The 16,284-nt window shown below is 39.1% G+C and overlaps 1 protein-coding gene across 1 annotated transcript in view; it reads left to right on the top strand.

Moving 5' to 3' along the window:
• The window catches only part of nlgn1 (neuroligin 1), a 310,713-nt gene extending 295,371 nt beyond the window's left edge, over positions 1-15,342 (top strand). Inside the window, exons 9-11 of the mRNA XM_016570031.1 lie at positions 6,155-6,367; positions 10,436-11,225; positions 11,934-15,342. Of these exons, the coding sequence (XP_016425517.1) occupies positions 6,155-6,367; positions 10,436-11,225; positions 11,934-12,774 (1,844 nt within the window). The 3' untranslated portion in view covers positions 12,775-15,342. The remainder of the gene's footprint in view (positions 1-6,154; positions 6,368-10,435; positions 11,226-11,933) is intronic.
• The last annotated feature ends 942 nt before the right edge of the window (positions 15,343-16,284 follow it).

Below are 16,284 nucleotides of genomic sequence, written 5' to 3'. Positions count from 1 at the left end.
TGTAGTTAATAATACATTTAAATAGTTATTGTTAGTAAATTAAATCAAACTTAATAATGTCTTCCCTAATCTTAATTGCATAAGAAGTTGAAGGGCGAAGAATCTGCATTTTGGCAGCCTGTGGTATAGGCTGTGTGGCATAAAAGGATATTCATATTCATGTTTTATAAATATAATATACACAAACTGCAGTGAAATCTGGAAATAACAAAAAAGGTCAGATGAAGATTCCGACGCCGTGCTTGATGACTGCGGACCCAGACAATCAGATAAAAGTGATCCACAGGATGCAGCCGTGGATGCGGCTCAGTGTTCTACATTTATGTAAACCATTTACATCCAAATGTTATTTCATGTGCAATGAACAAAACCTAAAAATAGATTTTTGAATATAAACTGTTTAATCATCATTGTGCATTAACTTGAATCAAGCACAACGAATGTCTGTTTTAAAACAGTGGATGAGTAATTCACTCTTTGATTTGCTTAATAAAATCCTCCTCAGAGATCGTGTTGACAAACATCTTTATTGTGCATTATTTTCAACTTGTTTATTGCTGCAGCTATGCGATGTATCTGGTTGCCATGACAATGTCATGTTAATTTATTATAGATTATGTACTACATCAAGATTGTTATGTCTGGGTGATGTTGCATTACCTTTTTTTAATTTATGTACTACATCTGGATTGTTATTTTACTTCATGCGCTACATTGGTTATGTCTTATGAATTATATTTGTGTATTGTTATGCTCTATTATGGTAAGTTACGTTAGTTACTTTATGTGCTACACTATTATGTCTGGGTTATATACATTATGGTATGTTGTGCTATGTTATGTTGTTACTTTACGCTAGGTTGTGATCTACATCTGTATTATGTTATGTCAGAGTTATGTTTGTGTTTTGTTATATTCTATTTATGGTATGTAACTTTATGTGCTACACCATTACATCTGGGTTATGTTACATTATGGTATGTAATGCTGTGCTAGGTTGTGATCTACATCTGGAATATATTATGTCTGAGTTATGTTCGTTTTTTGATATATTCTATTTATGGTATGTTACTTTAGTTACTTTATGTGCTACACTGTTACGTCTGGGTTATGTTACATTATGGTATGATATGTTGTTGTTACTTTACGTTAGGTTGTAATCTACATCTGGATTATGTGTTATGTCTGAGTTATGTTTGTGTTTTGTTATGTTCTATTATGGTATGTTACTTTAGTTACTTTATGTGCTACACTGTTACGTCTGGGTTATGTTACATTATGGTATGATATGTTGTTACTTTACGCTAGGTTGTGATCTATATCTGGATTATGTTACAGTATGTCTAAATTAAGAAATGTTGTTACTTTATGTGAGGTTGTGTGCTACATCTGGGTTATGTTTTGTTATTTTGTTTATGTGCTGGGTTTGTTATGTCTGGGCTATGTTTGTTGTGTGTTTTGCCTTTGTTATGGTTTGTTCTATTATGCTTTGGTATGCTTTTTTTTTCTTTTGAAATATGTTAGGTTACGTTACACTACATTATGTGACTAAAATGTGTATTGAACAGCTATTGCAGCATGTTCATCCAAGTCAGCAAACTGTAGGCCTTACCTAGAGGTAATTTCATTTGCTCAGTCCACTGAAATGGGATTTGACAAGGATGTTAACCTGATAAGAATCTGACAGCTGTAATATATGCTAAATAATGCAACATCCTGTCTCTAGATGTAATACTGTAATCCGTTCCGTTAAAGAAATGTACATTTAACTTTCATTACCTATATTTACACTGGGAAGATTACCCTGTCGTAGCATTTGTTTGGACTGCATTTTTTCGATAGTAATGTTGCAAACTCTACAGCCATTTATTTTTTATTAGTGTTTATTTTTCACGAAATATCGACATGAAAGGCATTCAGCATGTCACTGATCCATCCTCCTTGGAGAGAAGGGAAGTAAAAGGAGATGGATTTTTTTTTTCTAAAAGGAAGTGGGTTACTTTAATGTAATATCCCTAAGAAAAAAAAATGTTTGAATAAAATTCTGTCTATTTTGCCCAGAGCAGCAGTTTTTAGGTGCTGGATTCTGCATATCAAAGCAGCGAAGACAGGAATAGGTCTGTCAAGTCAAATTCAGTCGGGATCCTGTAGTGGATCCTGTCGTTAGCCACTGCCAACCTCTACACTGTAAAAAAAATTCCGTAAAATTTACGGTAGAAAACCGGCAGCTGTGGTTGCCGGAATTTTACTATAAAAAATACGGTAGCAACGTTTTAGGTTTTACGGTTGTAACTTAAATTTACAGTTAAATACCGTAATTTCATTAACTGATAAAATGTTATTATATACCAACCTATTGAAGTACTAAAATCTGTTTTGTACCTTTGTAATACACTGATAACCACCAAATGCAGGTGGTGATGAGAAAGTCACACGATGAACCAAAGCCTATCACAAGCAGCTTTTAAATAATAACATATATAGAAGGTGCACAGTGTCACTTCCAAAAATGGTATACTACCGTAAAATTAATGTCCAATACATGTAATGTCCAATACAGTTTTTCACCGTATATAGTAGGGGAATTTACCGTTAACCATTTAACAGGATTTTACTGTAGCATTTTTACAGTCTTTTACCGTTAAATTCACGGTCATTTTTTACAGTGTAGAGTATTAATCTCCTTTGACGGAGACAATGCTCAGAGCCAGTAATTCATACCATCTGTGGTCACTGTATTTCTTAATTATCAACATGCAGTACAGCTCATTTCCACTTGAGGCAGGGACTCGGTCTTGCCATGATTTTAGTGATTGTAACCTTTTCAAACCAACTTCTGGCAGTTCATTTTGTCACCTCTTGCAGTTTTAAAACTTGTGTTCTCAGGTGCCAGCCTGTGGTATGGGAACAGATGGCATCTGCTTTTAGTCTTGAAGTCCCTGAAATGGATGATAATTCTGTGATGGGAACTGAAAGTACGAAGGTGTTGCCACACTGTAAATATTTTTAGGGACACAAATACAACAGGAGGGCCAATTTGTCTTACTGCCGGGTGAGTAGAGACAGAACAGACAAATAAAGCGCCAACGGTCTGGCTGCAACATTTCTTTTTTGGAGAGAGACCGAACTGGCAAATGTTCTAATGCAACATCTCTGAGACTGAACCTGCTGCTGCCGCCGCCTCTCTTCATCTGTAACCCTGAAAGAAACATACAATAATGCCTTTTTCTCTGTCTGTCACTTCTCGCTTTGCTTTGGGGATCCAGTTTTTCTTCTTTTCTTTTGTTGGTCCCGTTCTTTTGTATCTTTTCTGGCCCTCTCCAGTCAAAACCGAGATTAATTTAACATGTCAAACCATCTGCTTGGGTTCCAACAGGAATTGATTTAAGTACATGGCACTTGAAACTAAGCCTCTCTATGGATTTTTCATCTAGTGGTGAATTTCACTTTGGGGGCCAAACGATTGCAATCTGATTCCATTTTTATTTATATGTTTGGACCGTTCCCAATACAACTTGCACTGTAGGGCTTCAGGTTACAGAAATGGGTGCCTTGACGTGTATGAAAACTTGTAGATCTGAAGAGGTCGATCCATACAAACGACCCGCTTTTTACTAGTATGATTTAAGTTTTGTAGATGCTATTTGACAGTATCCCAATTTCCTGATATCTGTTATGATACAGCAAGTGGATTACACCTCACAAAGGTGAGGTTTGTTATCTTAGTCTGACAACATTCAAGGTTTAACACTCTGTACGTGAATCTTGGTAACCTTGTACAGGAATAGCTTGCAATGAAATGTTCGTATTTATGAGTTGAGCTTAACTTTTGCAGTTTTAAATGTAATAATCATCTGAAGAAGGGACTCTGAAGGTCTGAAGTCATACATCAGAAATCTTGTGTTTTGAGAGGATGGATGATATAAAAATAAATTTTTTCTAAATAAATGTAAAATTTATTTACACTGAAAGAACACTGAAACTAAAACCAGTCATTTTAAATGGTACAAGTGGATGTATGCAGTAGGAAAAATGGATATTCATTTTGAGATTGGCTAAAGAATACATTTACAGTGTTATTGGTGTTTTTAAAGATGAGCGCTGATGATGAAATTTGATGAAATGTGCATCCCTTGTTGTCATCCGAAGTGCCTTGGACAGTGTCCCGCTGACCCTCAGTTCCATAGAAATGAGCCAATGCCGCTTACACAGCAAATCCTCTCCTTGACTACTGTGATAAAAATCCACAATTATTGCCTGTCTCATTAAAGTGCATTGTTGTGACTCTGTTTTCTCCACATTGTACCAAATATGTTTCCATTCAAAAGCCCGGGCTATTCACTGTCCGAGCAGAGGGAGGCCCTTTTGTTCCCTTGTGATTGGATTGCACCTCTCTGCATGCATGAGGATGGAAAGCAGGCAGCTGCCTGCCTGTGTTAACAGCCAAATGTGCTCACGGCTCTGCGCCGCAGGCACGAGCACCTGACAGCCTACCATTTGATTGCTAATCATTTTCGAGCCTGTGCCTGGTTTTTTTATTTGCTCTGCACACTGCCTTGGCTAAATGGAATCAATTAAATGTGTGCTTGTATTCGACGGCCACTTCCAGGAGATCAACTTCTTGATGTAGCAACACAACTAGATTAATTAAATCCAATAAAGAACTCAGTTAACAAAAGGAAGGGAGTGGAAGCGGAAGCAGGGTCAGATGGATTTGTGTGCGCTCGTTGTGTACAGAACTGAAGTGATTTCAGAGTCTTTTGTTTCTTGTTGTCTGCATCTGTAAATGAGCTTACTGTAAAGCACTTGTGTTGCTTTATTATTTTTCATGTGTTCTGGGTCTATGAGGGCAATTACTAAACCCAAATGCTCGTCTATTCACTGAACATGTACACAATCATTATTCCTCAAGCACCCCAAGGATGAATATTCCCAGGGTAAGCTACTGTAGTCAAGTAGTTACTGACTAGTTTTCCATTAAAACGCACCACTGGGTTACTTCTGTGTAATCACAGTTTTTTCACTGACACTTGTAATATATTGCCACAAACTTTGTTGTTAATTTGAGTGCACTTAAGTGGAAGTCGGGGTAAAACAACAGCTGCATGCTCCAGTGACTCCAGAGAGCTGCGTTTGGCTGACCAAACCAACGAAGAGCAAACCAAAGCAAACTTTTTTTTTTTTAAGCATACAGGGTTAATATTGATTTATATAGTTTAGAGTTAAGAACCACTGTTAACATAGAATAATTAAGGCTCTGTTTCAAAACTCACGAGGCACATAAGAGTCTTTACTCGACACTGATTTCAGTATTGTGCTGTTAGCATGTTGCTAAGCTAACACCAAAATAAACTGACATGATTTGGAAGGTTTTACATGTAACAATGTTCTCTGTTTGTCATACTAATAGCGTTCCTCACATGAAGCACATAGTTATCGCTACTGATTTCAGTAGTTTGTTGTTAGCTTGTTGCTAAGCTATTGCAAACCGAAATACTGGGTACTGCATTTCAAATCAAATCAAACTATTTTTCTAATCTTGTTTTGAATGTGTCCATCTCACTTTATACTCTTAGTATAAACTATACTTACTATCTTAGATGGATTTTTTTCACTTGTCACACTGCATTTTGGGATTGCCTACTTTGCAAAGAATACATGTGATGCAGACTTAGAATTTGACCATGTAAAGTCATTCTTATAATGCCTTAAAATGCAGTCTACATAGTGTGCTCTCTATGTTTTGGAACAGTGCTGAAGAACTTTTTAAACTCTGTATGTTTGGTTGATTTGATTTCATTTATATTTATTCATTTTTTAATAATAGTAGGCCTACTAAAATAGTCTGCATTCAACCAAAAGATACAGACTCTGTGTTGTCTACCGGGGAGGAGAGGCCAGCCGTGAGATCCAAGACATAAGCAGCTATTAAAAACTTGTTCTCCTAAGGTGAACATCTATTTCATGGATGTTAAAAAAATGGAGGGAGGGAGGAGAATGTTTCCCCTCATTTCAGACATCTGTCGCTTTCTCTGGCGTACTTTCATCTGCAGTTTGCTATTGAATATTTCAGTAGCTTTCAATCTTTGTTAGGGATTTAAAATTGCACTGCAATGCACACAAACACTCATTTGATTCTTTCTTCTGTCTACAGGTTTTTTGAGCACGGGAGACCAGGCAGCCAAGGGAAACTATGGACTTCTTGATCAAATCCAGGCCCTGCGCTGGACGAGTGAAAACATTGCTTTCTTTGGGGGTGACCCTTTACGCATTACTGTTTTTGGGTCTGGGGCCGGGGCCTCATGTGTCAACCTGCTGACTATTTCCCATTATTCTGAAGGTAACCGTTGGAGCAATTCAACCAAAGGTACAATGCAGAGGTTTTAACTTTTGACAATTTTTGTCTGCATGCTATAGCTGTTTGTGTTATGGGCCCATTTTGAAATTCAGTCTCTGTGCTTTTTTTGTAGTTATCTGTATTTGCATTAGAAAAATCAGATTGCAATCTTAGTTTTGAAAAACCTGTGACATTTATTCAGAGTACTGCAGTACAGGTTAGGAAAAAATGTGTTTAATGGTTATTTTTAATTAAGATTTCATATTTTTTTACCGTTTGAATTTGACATTTTGAATCTTATTGTTTTAATAAAAAAAAAAATCCATCCTCTAAATGAACAATAATAATAAAAAAGAATTATATTGACCAGACCAAATTATTACACGCTTAAGAATCACTAGGTGTATGCAGACCCGTGGTTAAAAAGCACTCTCTTATACCTTATAAATTAGTTCAAAAGAATGCTCAGTTTCACAGAGCTTAAGAGTGTACAACGTTGCCAAGAAAGTTGCTTCATCGGTCCAGCATTTGCCAAGCTCATTTTTCACCATGCTTTAAGCTGCTAACTCACTCCGTTTGACCTGATATCACTTGTTTATAGAAATTAAATCTCCCTAGGTCGTTTCATGTTCCCATCTTTATTTAGTTGAGTCCATACTCATCACCAGGCACGCAATGAGCTCACTGTCCAAATGCAGCATTCACCTTCCACTGGCACAAAAAGGGTAAATACATTAATTCCATTTTGAGTCTCTCTGCTTGGAAGATTGCTTTGTGAAGAGGTCTCCTGGCACAGACCTGCTTTAAGGTTGTCACTATCATTCAAATGAACCAAGAAACACCTTTGGAAGTGTCTTTAGTGTGCAATGCGATGGCTTGGTTAATATTGAGTTATATAGTTTAGAGTTAGGAGCCACTGTTAACATAGAATAATTAAGGCTCTGTTTCAAAACTCACGAGGCACATAAGAGTCTTTACTCGACACTGATTTCAGTATTGTGCTGTTAGCATGTTGCTAAGCTAACACCAAAATAAACTGACATGATTTGGAAGGTTTTACATGTAACAATGTTCTCTGTTTGTCATACTAATAGCGTTCCTCACATGAAGCACATAGTTATCGCTACTGATTTCAGTAGTTTGTTGTTAGCTTGTTGCTAAGCTATTGCAAACCGAAATACTGGGTACTGCATTTCAAATCAAATCAAACTATTTTTCTAATCTTGTTTTGAATGTGTCCATCTCACTTTATACTCTTAGTATAAACTATACTTACTATCTTAGATGGATTTTTTTCACTTGTCACACTGCATTTTGGGATTGCCTACTTTGCAAAGAATACATGTGATGCAGACTTAGAATTTGACCATGTAAAGTCATTCTTATAATGCCTTAAAATGCAGTCTACATAGTGTGCTCTCTATGTTTTGGAACAGTGCTGAAGAACTTTTTAAACTCTGTATGTTTGGTTGATTTGATTTCATTTATATTTATTCATTTTTTAATAATAGTAGGCCTACTAAAATAGTCTGCATTCAACCAAAAGATACAGACTCTGTGTTGTCTACCGGGGAGGAGAGGCCAGCCGTGAGATCCAAGACATAAGCAGCTATTAAAAACTTGTTCTCCTAAGGTGAACATCTATTTCATGGATGTTAAAAAAATGGAGGGAGGGAGGAGAATGTTTCCCCTCATTTCAGACATCTGTCGCTTTCTCTGGCGTACTTTCATCTGCAGTTTGCTATTGAATATTTCAGTAGCTTTCAATCTTTGTTAGGGATTTAAAATTGCACTGCAATGCACACAAACACTCATTTGATTCTTTCTTCTGTCTACAGGTTTTTTGAGCACGGGAGACCAGGCAGCCAAGGGAAACTATGGACTTCTTGATCAAATCCAGGCCCTGCGCTGGACGAGTGAAAACATTGCTTTCTTTGGGGGTGACCCTTTACGCATTACTGTTTTTGGGTCTGGGGCCGGGGCCTCATGTGTCAACCTGCTGACTATTTCCCATTATTCTGAAGGTAACCGTTGGAGCAATTCAACCAAAGGTACAATGCAGAGGTTTTAACTTTTGACAATTTTTGTCTGCATGCTATAGCTGTTTGTGTTATGAGCCCATTTTGAAATTCAGTCTCTGTGCTTTTTTTGTAGTTATCTGTATTTGCATTAGAAAAATCAGATTGCAATCTTAGTTTTGAAAAACCTGTGACATTTATTCAGAGTACTGCAGTACAGGTTAGGAAAAAATGTGTTTAATGGTTATTTTTAATTAAGATTTCATATTTTTTTACCGTTTGAATTTGACATTTTGAATCTTATTGTTTTAATAAAAAAAAAAATCCATCCTCTAAATGAACAATAATAATAAAAAAGAATTATATTGACCAGACCAAATTATTACACGCTTAAGAATCACTAGGTGTATGCAGACCCGTGGTTAAAAAGCACTCTCTTATACCTTATAAATTAGTTCAAAAGAATGCTCAGTTTCACAGAGCTTAAGAGTGTACAACGTTGCCAAGAAAGTTGCTTCATCGGTCCAGCATTTGCCAAGCTCATTTTTCACCATGCTTTAAGCTGCTAACTCACTCCGTTTGACCTGATATCACTTGTTTATAGAAATTAAATCTCCCTAGGTCGTTTCATGTTCCCATCTTTATTTAGTTGAGTCCATACTCATCACCAGGCACGCAATGAGCTCACTGTCCAAATGCAGCATTCACCTTCCACTGGCACAAAAAGGGTAAATACATTAATTCCATTTTGAGTCTCTCTGCTTGGAAGATTGCTTTGTGAAGAGGTCTCCTGGCACAGACCTGCTTTAAGGTTGTCACTATCATTCAAATGAACCAAGAAACACCTTTGGAAGTGTCTTTAGTGTGCAATGCGATGGCTTTGCCCTGAGGCAAACCGTGCACTGCTTAATCTGGAATAATTTTCATATATTTCAGATCTTTTCCTTTTTCTTTTTAATTTTAGCAGCATATTCTTCATTCTCAAATATATTTGTCTTTTCATACAAAATTGTCACCGTTTCTTTGAATTGCGAACTGAAACATCCCCTTATCTCCATTTCATTTCTGTGTTTTTATAGTTTTTTCCCCTCCTTATCTCCATTTCATTTCCATGTGTGTTTTTATAGTTTTTTTTTTCTCCTTTAGTAAGAACATGTTTTACTCATAACTGCACTGCTAAGACTGAGATCCCAGGGGTTGTCATGGTAACAGAGTAACTCAATTTTCCTCTCTTGCACTTTCTGTCTGTCTTTCTCCCTCTCTCTCTCTCTCTCTCTCACACACACACACACTTTTTGTCCTGCTCACTCACTTGCTTTTTTGTCTTGATGTTTGTGCATGATATCTGCTTCTCTTCAATGGTGTGGGTCAATTTTCTTGACGTCTATATGTGAAAGGTGTTTACAGAGTGCAAACAGCTAATCACTGTTAATGCGGTATAATGAAATTCAAGAAATAGATTAAAAGTCATATTTCCCCCCCTAAAATTACATGAAAAACTGATATGTTGATCAGCTCTGTGTAAAATTCAAGTTCATCAGCATTTGTATGTTAACTTGCATGCCCTCTTTTCCCAAACCATTTAAGATTTGCATAAAAACATAAAAATTTGCTTCAGCTTGCATACTGAGGGAGCACTTTCTGTGTAAATAGCCTACGGTGGGGTCCAAAAGTCTGAGTGCACATTAAAAATCTGCCATTTTTCCTATTTAAAACTGAATTTTAAACAAAAGTTTAGGATTTTGAACAATTGGCAGAAACAAACTATGGTGTTTTTAAAACATTTTATTTAATATATTTGCTTTATTTTAATTTATATTTAATTGTATTCATTTATTAACTATTTTAAATGTAATTTAATATTCATTTTAATATTATTTTGAATTTTGCCATGTAAAATTATATTAATTTTTAATAATTATTAAAACAAAATTCACGAAAATGATGCCCCTAATATAATTTGTAATAAAACATTTATTAAATAGAAGCAAGCAGTCGCTACTGGTCTCAGACTTTTGGACCGTACTGCAGCATGTTGTGGATGTTCTCTTGGTTATTCCGTCTTGTTTTTCCTATACAGGTCTTTTCCAAAGGGCCATAGCCCAAAGTGGCACAGCCTTGTCCAGCTGGGCTGTCAGCTTTCAACCGGCCAAGTATGCCCGCATGCTGGCCAAAAAGGTGGGGTGCAACCTCAAAGATACAGTGGAGATGGTGGAGTGCCTACAGAAAAAACACTACAAAGAACTAGTGGAGCAGGACATCCAGCCTGCTCGCTACCACATCGCCTTTGGACCCGTCATTGATGGTGATGTCATCCCCGACGACCCTCAGATCCTCATGGAGCAAGGGGAGTTCCTCAACTACGACATCATGCTTGGCGTCAATCAAGGCGAGGGGCTGAAGTTTGTGGAACTCATTGTAGACAACGAGAACGGAGTTCAAGCCAACGATTTTGACTACGCCGTGTCAAGTTTTGTGGATGATTTATACGGTTACCCCGAGGGGAAAGACATCCTGCGGGAGACCATTAAGTTTATGTACACAGACTGGGCTGACCGCCACAACCCGGAGACCAGAAGAAAGACCCTGCTGGCACTCTTCACGGATCATCAGTGGGTGGCACCAGCGGTGGCAACAGCAGACCTCCACTCCAGCTTTGGCTCGCCTACTTATTTCTACGCCTTCTACCATCACTGCCAGACGGAACAGGTGCCACCCTGGGCTGATGCAGCACATGGCGATGAGATCCCATATGTGTTCGGGCTGCCCATGATTGGTCCAACTGAGCTTTTCCCCTGCAACTTCTCCAAAAATGATGTGATGCTTAGTGCAGTGGTAATGACCTACTGGACCAACTTTGCCAAGACCGGGTAAGTCTCTAGGCAACAGGGCATCGTTTCTAATCAGTTAGACTTGAGGCAAACAATACGGCCATTAATTAGGATTCAGAAGTGATTTTGAATATGACTTTGTTTTGTTGTAAGACCACCAACGCCGCAACCATCTCATAATTCGAGAATTGAATTCGCTATTGATTACCGTACAATACCCAGTTGTTGCCAGGAAACACTGCTACTGGGTTCCTAAGGTTTAATCAATACTTAATTGTTTGTTAATGCATTCTCTCGCAAATACTTGTTAAGATTCCCAAGGTTATGCTATATTAAATTTACGCAACTGCTTTCTACGCAACAGCGATTTGGTTTGCTTCAATTTAGGTGTAATGCAGTGAATAAAGTAATGCGGATGATCACTTAGAGTGAGTTTAGTGTTTATATGACATTGCTGCCTAGACGTGCAATCATCTCACGGGAGGACAACAAACCAATTTGCGTGCAAATGTGTAATTTCTTTCTGTAAGACTAATTCTTGTTCATTTTAAAAGCAGGTGCAGTTGTCAGGAGACCCTAATGAACGCTGAGAGAATATTAGGGGTCTCTGAGCACTCCCCTAAGACTTGTCTGTAATAGTTTGTGTGATATTTGTCTTATTGAGTGCTCAGTTTTGGAGTGCCCATGTGCAATCCTAGAAATTGTCTTTTGTGTAAAAAGTAATAAAATCTTCCTATTTCCTTTCAGTGACCCCAACCAGCCAGTTCCACAGGACACCAAGTTCATCCACACCAAGCCTAACCGTTTTGAGGAGGTGGCCTGGACGCGTTACAACCAAAAGGACCAGCTATACTTGCACATCGGCTTGAAGCCCCGTGTCAAGGAACATTACCGCGCCAATAAGGTCAACTTGTGGCTGGAGCTGGTGCCTCATCTCCACAGCCTCAACGAGGTCACCCAGATCATTTCCACCACCACTAAGCTGCCTCCACCCGAGGTCACTCCCCGTACACCTAAGAAGATCCCAGTCAACACCAAGAGGCCCTACCCTACACCGTTTCCCACTGAAACACAGGAAAGCCACAACCAAAACCAGAACCAGAACCAACCCTTCCTAGAGAACCAGCGGGACTATTCCACCGAACTGAGCGTCACCATCGCCGTCGGTGCCTCATTGCTCTTCCTCAACATATTGGCGTTTGCCGCACTCTACTACAAGAAGGATAAGCGAAGGCACGAGGTCCACCGGCGTTGTAGCCCGCAGAGGACCACAGCCAACGAGCTGCCCCATACACAAGAGGAGGAGATCATGTCTCTACAAATGAAACACAGCGACTTGGAGAGGGAGTGCCGGGAGGCCATGCACCCACACGAGGTGGTCCTGAGAACTGCCTGCCCGCCCGATTACACGCTCGCCATGCGCCGTTCGCCGGACGACATCCCTCTCATGACCCCGAACACCATCACTATGATACCCAACAGCATGCCAGGCCTCACCTCCTTACACCCCTTCAACAGTTACTCCAGTGGACAGAATAACACCCTGCCCCATCCACACCCTCATTCACACTCCACCACTAGAGTATAGCCACACACACACGTTCTCACACACAAACACGGACATACACACACACATACACTCCCACAGATGTGGAGTACAGATGTGATGACGAACGGAGGTTATGGCACTGGGGTGAGAAATATCTTTACTCCCGGTGCTCAAAGGAACAGGAAATAACAATGCTGGTTTTTGTTCCTCGAGAGCAAGCCTATCGTTTTCTATTAAAGGCGAAAAACAAAAAGACAAAAAAAAAACCTATTTCTGATTTAATGAAAAACAGATGATTTTTTACCCTTATATTGTGACAAAACCAGGACCATTTCCTGGGGACAACTATCAGTCTGGGATTCTTTGAGGAATGGTTTGATTCGGTTACCCGGAGAGGAAACGACGGAAGCACAGAAGAGATGACGTGTGGGAGGCCCTTTGTAAACAAAAGGAAACATATTGTTTTCCCGGGGCGCTGGATTGTAGATTACTCTCTTCAGAGCAGACGGGGGATACTGCTTACCTAATTTAGGCACGTGCTCTCCTTCTGATGGAGAATGTGGAATACTACGGGAAAAAGGCGAGAATGAGAAATCCTCAAGAATATGCACAATAGAGACATTCACTGAATGTCTTTGAATTCTTTTTGTCAATTTATTTTTGGGGGAACAATTTTATTGTATAGAACGTATTTACATATCTAGATATGTACACAAAGCACCCATGCTCTTTAAGCCCTGGCTGGGGGCGTTGATACTGAGGAATCTGCCTCAAGAGCGTAGCGGGGAATTTATTGGCTTCCTGGCAGATACAGCTTCATCACACAAGTGCTGTCTATACTGAAACTGGTGGACTCAAAGGGAGGCTGGATATTTTTAGCACGACGCGCATGACAATTTATCTGCTTGGTGGCTGTTCTGCTGATTAAGTCATTATAAAAAAAATAATAAAAAAAAATCATTTTCCTCCCCATTTGGATTTAAGGAAATACTGCTCTGATTGGCTCATGGGAGGAATTGGAATATGCTGATGAGGGCGGACACGATGGGTTCTGAAGACGGTTATGGGAAGGGGTGGGGATACGCTAACTAGATTGCGTTCTCAAATAGCTTGACTGAACCTGGTTATAAGGACTAGTTTTGTACATGTGTGTTGGTAAAACTTTTTAATAGTGGTGAATCACTTGTTGTTTGAGCTCCCATGTGTGGGACATTAATGTACTTTTTGATTTGCTCATTGGTCTCAGTTATAATACATTGCTTTATTATTTTTAAGTTCATTTTCACCTCTTGCTAATAGTCAAACCACCGTACCTTAGAAAATTTCTTATCTGTAATGTTTGATTCTCATTTCTTTGTTTTCGGTACTTTATGAGGCAGTCCCCCACGCAGCTTTGAACAACCAGTGACCAACGCAGTACGACTTGGAGACTTGCATTGGTATCCTCTCATCCAGAACTTTCTGTGATTCTCCTGAACGATCATCACGAATGAATCCCACACTGGAGACAGGAGGGCCCCTGATGAAAGAGTGTATTAGGGGGGCTTCTGATGTTACGAAGCCCTTGATCATACAGCTTAAAGCTAGCTATAGAAAGAAAGAATACAGAGAGACCAATGGAGAAAGTGAAAAGGGGAACTTTTGTCATTTCTTACCCAGAGATAAGTGCTCAAAGTCAGTAGCCTCAGCGCTAAAAGCCAGTTTCACCTGCAAATCTCTTAGTAATTGCTGGTTTTATCCATCCTTGATTATTTTACTTTTCTCAAAGCCTTGTTACATAACATCCTACATGCTAATGATCGACGCCAGTGAATCCCAGGCTAAAGAGGACCCCTGATAAGACCGTTCGTTACGGGCCTTCTGATCTTAAGAGGCCATTGAAGCTAGCTAGACAATGAGAATCGAGAAACGATCTGGATTAATTTTCTCAGAGCCTTGTTGCATTACATACTACATGCTAAACAGTCCTGGGATGCTAACCCATTGTTCCCTTTTTATATAGTCACTATATAGTCACATCAGGGCGTCAGTTCCTGTGGTGACAATTTAGATTTCTCGTGAATCCTTTTTTTACTCCTGGGAAATTTGATTGAACGCAAACGCCAGTGAAAGCGAAACTTCTACATAAATATCTACAATTTTTTTTCCAGCATGTAATGTATGATTATAGAAAAACAGCAATAGATTGGTGATTTGGTTCTCCCAGATCAGAGGTCCTCATCTTTGCTTTAGTGCAAACTCTCTTGGTCAACAACCCCATGCTAATGCTGTTTCCTAACCAGACATGATAAAGTAAAATCTATCTTTTTTCTTTACTGTAGTACTGAATTTGTAATAGCCAGGACATTTTGACATTAATTTCCAAAATCCTGATATTAAACATCAAATATGTTTTGATTGGCTGCATTCGCACAAAATTGCTTTAGAGACATTAGAAGCCATTTTACTAGCAGTACAGCCTTTCACATCTCAAGGTAATTAATTAATAGTTGGTGTGAAAAAACACTGAGGTCAAACACAGGCTTTTGGGAGTGAATACTTGAGCCCTGGTGAATAGCTAGTGGCAAAGAACTAATGAGGGACGAGGGAAGCCAAGGAAGGGAACAAGATTGAAAGAATCGTGCTACTCTTCTCCTGATTAGCCAACTCGTGAAACACATTGTTCCCAGCAACATGTTCCTGTTCAGAAAACTCCTGTGGGTTTTTCCTCTCTGCTCTGCCTTCACCTGTGACAACTCTGCACAGTACAAACAGGCCAGAGAGAGCGTCGCTGCTCTGTATGCCAGTCCCTATCTGCAGGTATGCATATGCAAAGTCAGCCTGCCCATGTGTCCCCCTGCAAAGGAAGCTCCATTGAACGATATAAAAATTTAATGAAGCATACACCAGTGGGGCACTCAGAGGATTCATCTTGTGCATGCACATGTTCCAAGGAGAGAGATGGGATTCATCTGTAATTGCAAAGATCTCCACAGCTCAGTATGTTTCTTCACACATATGCACACTCGCATACACACATGCCAGGACAAGCCTTGTAACTGAATGTAATGCAAGACTGAGGGCCATTTTCTTACAAACAGCAACCAAATTTCATTGTGTTTATTTTCTACTGGCTGACCTTGAAAGAAGATCAGAATGGCTGTTGAGAACTACAGAGGGTTGTTGTGATGTAGATTATTTGTCATTTTGTCTTTCTTTCTGGTCAAATAGGATTTAATCTTCTGGAGCACAATAAATGATTTTATCAAGCTCAACTTACATCGGTCTTTCTTTGCCACCGGTTTGCCAAAAGGGTTTTTATGATATCCAGACTTTTGCCACTCAACATGTCGACACGTCTTGGGTTAATTTACTAAAACGTGATTACAGATGTGAGTACTTGGTGAACGTGGTATCAAACCTCCAGTACTCCAGGGGGCGATAGTTACTGTCAAATGTCTCTGTTATTAAACCAAGTGTGGTATTATCCACGTAAATTGCTATAAACAAACTAACTTGCTTAGTAATATTCTCATTAAACAGTTGCTCTGCCATGACAGTAGTTGACCT

Source organism: Sinocyclocheilus rhinocerous, unplaced genomic scaffold (assembly GCF_001515625.1).
Source record: "Sinocyclocheilus rhinocerous isolate Xijiao unplaced genomic scaffold, SAMN03320098_v1.1 scaffold711, whole genome shotgun sequence".
NCBI lineage: Eukaryota > Metazoa > Chordata > Actinopteri > Cypriniformes > Cyprinidae > Sinocyclocheilus > Sinocyclocheilus rhinocerous.
Note: the sequence above shows the minus strand (reverse complement) of the source record. Positions and strands in the feature narration are given on the sequence as shown.